This window comes from Condylura cristata, unplaced genomic scaffold, assembly GCF_000260355.1.
Source record: "Condylura cristata isolate star-nosed mole 26May11 unplaced genomic scaffold, ConCri1.0 scaffold00006, whole genome shotgun sequence".
NCBI lineage: Eukaryota > Metazoa > Chordata > Mammalia > Eulipotyphla > Talpidae > Condylura > Condylura cristata.
Genome location: NW_004567107.1, coordinates 65,665,459 through 65,673,332, shown reverse-complemented (window position 1 = coordinate 65,673,332; position 7,874 = coordinate 65,665,459). Strand labels below are relative to the sequence as shown.

At 36.4% G+C, this 7,874-nt stretch overlaps 1 protein-coding gene across 2 annotated transcripts in view; it reads left to right on the top strand.

Moving 5' to 3' along the window:
* The window catches only part of GNE (glucosamine (UDP-N-acetyl)-2-epimerase/N-acetylmannosamine kinase), a 50,067-nt gene that overhangs the window by 27,113 nt on the left and 15,080 nt on the right, over nucleotides 1-7,874 (top strand). For both annotated transcript variants that reach the window (XM_004677788.2, XM_012721548.1), the window contains exons 3-4: nucleotides 3,231-3,682; nucleotides 7,266-7,418. In XM_004677788.2, the coding sequence (XP_004677845.1) occupies nucleotides 3,231-3,682; nucleotides 7,266-7,418 (605 nt within the window). The remainder of the gene's footprint in view (nucleotides 1-3,230; nucleotides 3,683-7,265; nucleotides 7,419-7,874) is intronic.

The window sequence follows — 7,874 nt, the reverse complement described above, 5'->3', positions numbered from 1 at the left end:
GAGGGCCCGACCTATTAGTTTTCAATTAGAATAAATGTATGACTTTAGGTGCTGCTATTATAAGGAGAAACATGAGTAACAGAGCTACTGTATAATATATAGCAGAAAGTATAAGATACTTTAAGAAAAAGAAGCTCAGAATTTAGTGATGACAGAGCAGCCTGTATATCACTAACTCTCCCACAGCTAATCCTTAAAACTTATGCCAAAATATTTTTAAAACTTGTTTGAAGGCATTAGAGCAGAAACTGGATGGAGTTTGATCCTAGAAGTGAATGTAGTAGGTGAGATCCATGTTTCCAAGGAGTTCTTCCTACAAGTACCTGCTGCAAGTCCACATGGTATAGATAGATTATCTAGAACTCAAGCAGAAAGCCATTGTTGTTTAGGTTGAGTTCTAGAAAATGCCAGGCTGCTCAGCATCTGGAAATCGTGGGACTGGGGGGAAAACCTGTGAAATGGAGGAGCCACTGAACAGCCCCGGACTATAAATATGTATCTAAATTCTTCTCAAGTTCTTGGTGGACCTCTGAATTATACCAACATGGGGGACTCAAAATAGCTTAGTAGAAAACAACTGGAGACTGAAGAAACTGAGTTGTTTCATCTGCTATCCGCATCAGGGGAGAATCTGAGACATACCAGGTTAGAGGGGATTAGTAAAAACCTCAGATTTTTCACTGAAACCCCAGAGGGCCACGCTTTATGAATAAAACCTATATTCCATTTTCTCTTTAAGAACAAAACTGAGTCACTCTAATGAAGTGTTAAGCTGAGTTTTTACAAGGTGCTCAGCCAGTAATTTAATTTCCCATTTGTTAAAAAATCAAGTCTTTGGGCCCTCCCTGGTGACACAGTGGGTTGGTGCTGTACTGCAAAGCTAAGCCAAGCCATGGCCACTTCAGTGTGAGTTCGATCCCCACCCCAGATGTGATCCACATGGTGCAGCAGACCTCTCCTGTCTCACCTGCTGCTTCCCTCAGTAATGTATTTTGTTGATCTACCTGTTCTGCTCCCCATTCTGTTTCTGGTGAATCCTCTTGCTGCTCCTGCACCTCTGGCCTGTATGTACCCCATTTCTGTATGCATAAATAAAAATCGTTTTAAAAAAAATCAAGTGTTCATAGGAAGGTACAGAACCTGAGCCTCTATACTATTCACGATGCTTATTATAAAATCACAAATTAATAGGTAAGTGAAGAAACAGGAAAATTTCACCCAACATTAAAAGAAAAAGAGTCAATGGGAACAGATCAAAAAGAGATGGCCCAGATGTTGGGATCAGCAGACAAGGACTGTGAGCATCTACTTTCAACAGAAATTTTAATGAAGAACCAAATAATTCTAAAACTGAAAAGTGTAATATATGCAAGAAAAATTTCGCCTGATGCAGATGCTAAAGAAGAGGGCAGGTCAGTGGACTTTAAGACAGATCAATAGACATTACTTAGGTAAATAACAGGATAGGCAAAAATTATAAACAGCTTCAGTGACCTCTAGGACAACATCAATAACAATCTAAAATACATTTCATTGCTATCTTAGGAAATATAGAAAAATCTTATAATACTGGCCAGAGTTCTCCAAATTCATTGAAAAACTTCACTGTACAGATTCAAGAAGGGCAACAACTCCCAACAAATAAGTGCACAGCTGCATAGTTAAAACTACTGAAAACAAAAGAATTTATTGAAGGTGGCAATACAGAAAATGACATTTCTGTTAAAGCAACAATGATACGAATAACTTACCTTCTGAAGCAGAGGCCTGAAGATACTGGAACATCTTTTAATATACTAAAAGAAAAACATGAACCCTTTTTAGCCCAGAATTTTTTACCTGATGAAAATATCTTCTAAAAATAATTGAAGATATTTTCAATAATGATAATGATGAACAGCTATATACCAGAGACATTTTGTGGGGGTGGAGTGGGGAATGGGATCAAAAACAGCGGGGGGAGAGATGCACTGGACTATGGTGATGGCACATGGGTGATTTGGTGATGGGAAGCCCAAGGAGATTACAAATGAATGGAAAAATGCACAAAATGATGTAAAAATAAACATATATACATATATATATATATATAATGCCAAAAAAAAAATTGAAGATATTTTCAGTAATTGATAACCAGCAGGTATGCACTACAAAAAAAATGCTAAGGTAAATTCTTTAAACTGAAGAAAAATGATACTTGGAAATAAAGTCTGTAGGAATGAATGACTAGTAAGGGTAAATGTAAAAGAATACCTTTTTAAGTAACTAATTTTTAAACAGTTTTGGTTCTATAGCAAGCTTGAGCAAAAGGTCCAATGGTTTTCTATATACCCTTCTGCAAACACATAGCCTGAAAAACACATAGTTTTATGAGCACCATGCTGTAAGAGGCCAATAGTCATCAGCAGAGGGAAGTTTAAAAGCATAAAGCAGGGGAGTGGGCTAGCTGAGTTTAGTTGTCTGTTTGAAATTTGGATTACTTAACAGGAGTTTTAGGCAGAAAGCTGGAGTGTGGGATCTTTTTTAACAATCAGCAGACAACCTTCTTATTAATGAGGAGAGAACAAGGTGTATTTATTTATGAGGAGAAAATCTGTGTGTGGCGAGGGGATGGTCATGCATTCTTTCATAGTCACTGATAGTTGAGTTAGGCTGCTTACTTTCCACCTAGAAGTCTCAAAATGGTAACTCAGAAATAAGATGCAATCTCTTTGATTCAGTATAGGTCCGACAATACTATACAGAGGATTCAGGATATAACACTCATCATTCAGAAATTGTATTAGTACCATGTCCCATATTCTGGTGCCCTCCTATTTTCTTTAGAGTTTGCTTCTATAAAAGTAGCATTTCTTTTAAAACATAATTTTTTTTAAAAAAAAGTCATAATCCATATAAAATTTGGTTTCTTTTTTCCTAATTAAAAACATATTCCAAGATATTACTCCCTCCAGGTTCTCACTTGAGGCAGGTACAAATGAGAATTCCAAGGTGCTAGGTATTTTGTCTTGATCTGTATGCTGGCAATAGGGCTCTGCATGTAGAAAAATTAAGTTGTCTATATAATTTGTGCTTTTTAATTTTTGAGTATAAGTTATACTTCAGTTTTTTAACTTTAAAAAGTAAATTTTAGAAAATGTTTTCCATGTGGGATTGATAAAAAGATATTTTCTCATATTGGCCCTCTAATTAAGAATATGCTTTCATTTTTCATTTCTCCCCTGCTTTAGAAACACATATCGCATGATTGAACAAGATGACTTTGACATTAATACCAGGCTACACACAATTGTTAGAGGGGAAGATGAGGCAGCCATGGTGGAGTCAGTGGGCCTGGCCCTAGTGAAGTTACCAGATGTCCTCAATCGCCTAAAGCCTGATATAATGATTGTTCACGGAGACAGGTTTGATGCCCTGGCTCTGGCTACATCTGCTGCATTAATGAACATCCGAATCCTTCACATTGAAGGTGGGGAAGTCAGTGGGACCATTGATGACTCTATCAGACACGCCATCACAAAACTGGCTCATTATCATGTGTGCTGCACTCGAAGTGCAGAACAACACCTAATATCCATGTGTGAGGACCATGATCGCATCCTTTTGGCAGGCTGCCCTTCCTATGATAAACTTCTCTCTGCTAAGAACAAAGACTACATGAGCATCATTCGCATGTGGTTAGGTACGTATGAGCTTTATTCAGTCTAATGGTGGGGGTAGTCAGAAGGCATTGTATAACTTTCGGTTCTTTTGAAGAATTCTGTCAGTTCTTCCAAAAGATAAGAATATCCCATTACCAATCAGAAAGCTAAGGATTTAGTTTATAGATCTCACTCTGTGGTATGACTTCAACTCTTTGAGACTCAATTTTTTTGTAAAATAAACTTAATGGATTGAATTTTTAAATCTTTGCTATACTTATACAACGTTGTGCTTTTTCAATCCATTAATATAATATTTTGGGTGAATGTCAGATCCTGTGATAGCAAAAAAGGAAAAAAGCAAACTATAAAATTGTGTGTAATATGTCTTGTTTTAAAAAACAGTAACGTAATGGAAAGGTTAGGAAGTATATACACCAAATCATTTACAATATTCTGGCTAGCAGAATTATGGGTGGTTTTCATTTTTCTGCATTTTACCTTTTAGTATAATGAAAACTTTTACTTTTATATTTTAAGGGATTGTTGTAATACTTAGGTGAGATAGAGAATGTTAAAGTAGTTAGTAAGACCATAAGTGATTATTAATTTAAGGTAATTTGACATATAAAAAGGCAAACGCTACAGTTGTTCAATAAGAGTTTATGATGTCTGTAAATAAGCCTGAAGATATGAAATCTTCAATGATTAACGATCTGTCTTCCTGGAAATTACCTTTTGCTAGTCAGAAGAAAAGAAAATAGATTTATAAACAGAATATCAAGTGGTTAACTTACAGTGAAATATCTAGAGGGTAAGTCAGGGTTAATCTTCTATTTATGTACTTTTTAACAGGGACAACCTTTGAGTAATCAAATTAAGAATAGTAAATTGATTTGGCTATTAGGTAACCAAAGTGATTGGAGACCAAGACAGAATGAGTATTGGAAATTGCCCACTGAGAAGTAGGTAAAGGCTTTCTACAAAATATATTACTCGAGGACTCCCTGGTGGCCTAGGGATTAAGTCTGTGCACTATCATTCTATCGCTACTGCAGCCTAAGCTCTATCCCCAGTCATGGAGCTAAGCCACATGGCACAGCAGACCTCTCCTGTCTCACCCACTGCTCTCCTCAGCAGCATATCTCAGTCAGTCTGTTTGTATTGCTCCTACTCTGTCTCTGATGAATCCTCTCACCCACCTACTTCTTGCCAACACCACCATTCTTCTATGCATAAGTAAATAAATAAATTAAAAAAAAAACTATTATTGCCAGAGATGGGTAGAGCCATCTTATTGCTCTGTGCTTTCTTTTTCACTGTCTTAAAAAAGAAATCTAGTTTTAACTATCTTGTCACTCATTTATAAAGAAACTGTGTGATGGGATCCATATAGAACCTTAAGTTACAATGCTCAATTTTGCTGTGTTCTGCATTATATGGCTATTTTCTACCTATTATAAATGTTTAAATAACAATATAGAGATAAATGGGATGTTGGAAAGCTTTCATGGGATAATCTGGAATTTTTCTTGTTCCTCACCTTTCACTTGCTCTTTAGCAGTAAATTAATGAGTTGTAAAGATGATCCTCTGCACAAAACTGCAGAACACCCTAATATTTTCATTCTTAAAGAAAAGTGCTACCCAAAAAAAGGACAAAAAGATTTGCCTTAAATGGGTTCTCACAGTATGGGTGCAGACTAAACCAAGAGAAAGAATGTGGGTTGAAGCAGCCTTCTGGCAATACTGTATTTCTCCACAGCTTGTATATACTTACATTAGGGCTCTTGCATTTAGCCTTGGGGAATCATGAATGAGTAACATACTTACATTAAAGGCTGACTGACATCATTCCTTCATAAGTCATGAATGAGCTAATTCACATTGTAGAAGCATACTTTATAGGAGTTACTTACACTTGTGACCATATTCTAGCACATACCCGGTATTTATATGTCCCTTACAGTGAAGACAGCTCCTTTATTGCCGCTCCTCCAAATTCTTAATTCTCTTTGGCCCTGAACTATATTAGTAGATTATCTGAAATTATATTAATCTCATCTTTCTAAAGTTCTCTTTCTGATAATCCTCATTTAAGCCTTTAGATCTTTTCCCTCTGTGTATAAAACTTTAATATTTCTATGCCTCCCTTCCCAGTTTAGAACATATGGTAAAAATACTCAATGTTTTTAAAATACAAATTTGGAGGTTTTAGTCTTTTAAGTCAAATATTATACTGAAACTTCTTAGTAAAAATTTGTTACTGTTAAACATAAAAAACAACTTCTGTTGCTGGTTGAATTTGGAAATTAATGATAAACTTAAGATCATGATAAAAATGATCATTAAAATTAAAGTCACAAAGAAATACATTCTTTCATTCAAAATAAGCAAGTGGAGTTCATTTTCAAGCCTTATGGAATACTGTAGGCCCTGTTGATAAGTTTTGTGTTATTTGGCACAGCCCTAGGAATTTTTGCTGAGGAAGTATTCTTGAGGTCCCAGCCTGGGGATGAGTGAAGACTTCCTATCCTTTAAATAGAGTTAGAAACATCTGCCATTTGTTGTACCTGATAGGTGATGTGATAGGGAAGCTCCTATGCATTACAGGAAATATGTTTAATGCCCTTTATCTAATTCCTGTACACTCTGATTGGTAACATATCAATATTGCTGATTAAAACACTAGTTAGAAATTGGGAAGATTCACGGGTTTTTTTGTTTGTTTGTTTGTTTTTTTAAAGATTTATTTATGCATACAAGAATGGGTACAGGCAAGAGGTGCTGGGGCCGTGAGAGGATTCACCAGAGACAGTGGAGAGCAGAACAGGCAGATTAACTGATACACAGTGCTTAGAGGAGCAGTGGGCGGGTCAGAAGAGGTCTGCCATGCCATGTAGGTGCCCTCCCTGGCTGGGAATCAAACTTGGCTTCAGTGGCTTCAGGAGCCTCATAGTGCTGTACTTCAGCCCGTTAGCTACCAGGGAAGGCCCAGGAAGATTCACGTTTTTGTAATGTTTTGAAATGCTTTGGATTTTAAAACAAAAACAATGATTCTAGTTTCTGCTATTTAAAGTTAGATTTTGTATTCATGATAATAAGCACCTTTTTAAATTGTTGATTTTTTTTCCCAAATCTTTGGGACTTGTTGCTCTTAAGTTTTTATTTGATCCCAATTTGGTTGCCCAACTTTTACTAGGTTTCTTTGCATTTAGCTGTGGAAAACTATGACAAAATTGAGACAAAATTTAAGAAAAAAAATTTTTTATTTATGGATACAGAACTGGGGTACAGGCCAGAGGTGCAGGGGGTAAGACGATTCACCAGAGACAGAGTGGAGAGCAGGACAGGAAGATCAACGAAGTACATTGCTAAGGGGAGCAGCAGGCGAGACAGGAGATGTCCTCTGTGCCATGTGGGTCACCTCCAGGGCAGGGGATAGAAATCTCACTGAAGCGGCTGTGGCCAGCTTGCAGCTGTGGTCCAACCCACTGTGCCACCAGTGAGGGCCCAAACTTGCTTTTTTAAAGCACAGGCTTTAGGGTTTGCTTTTTGGAATTTGGTTCTTACTCATTTAAGATGTTTAACTAGTAAATAATTTGTTTTGATTTTCTTTAAACAGGTGATGATGCAAAATCTAAAGATTACATTGTTGCGCTACAGCACCCTGTGACCACTGACATCAAGCATTCCATAAAAATGTTTGAACTAACATTGGATGCACTTATCTCATTTAACAAGCGGACTCTAATTCTGTTTCCAAATATTGATGCAGGTAACTGAACTTGAAAATGAAATGCCACCTACCTTTCCAATTTTATGTTTCCATTATGTCTTTTTTGCCTGCTTTTCCTATCTTGTTTATCTTTTTGACAGCCATTTATTCCAATTTTCAAAGGATAACCAATTTTGCGGTAGATCACAGTTATGTTTTTGTTAATGTAGTAGAAACTTAATAGAAAAGAAATATTTTTAAAAAATCTTTCTACTCTCCACTCTAGTATTATACTTAGTCTTTTCCCTCCAGTTTACACCAAAAAGGTAGCCACGAAACATAAATCTTAGAAGTTGAAAAATGTCTCTGGAAACTAGTAATCACATTGGCTGCCATAAAATGTATTGTTATTTCTTATTCTCTTAGGCTAGCTATCAACATTTTTTTTTTAAAGATTTATTTATTTGTTTATACAGAACTGGGGTACAGGGCCAGAGGCTCAGGGGCGGCGAGAGG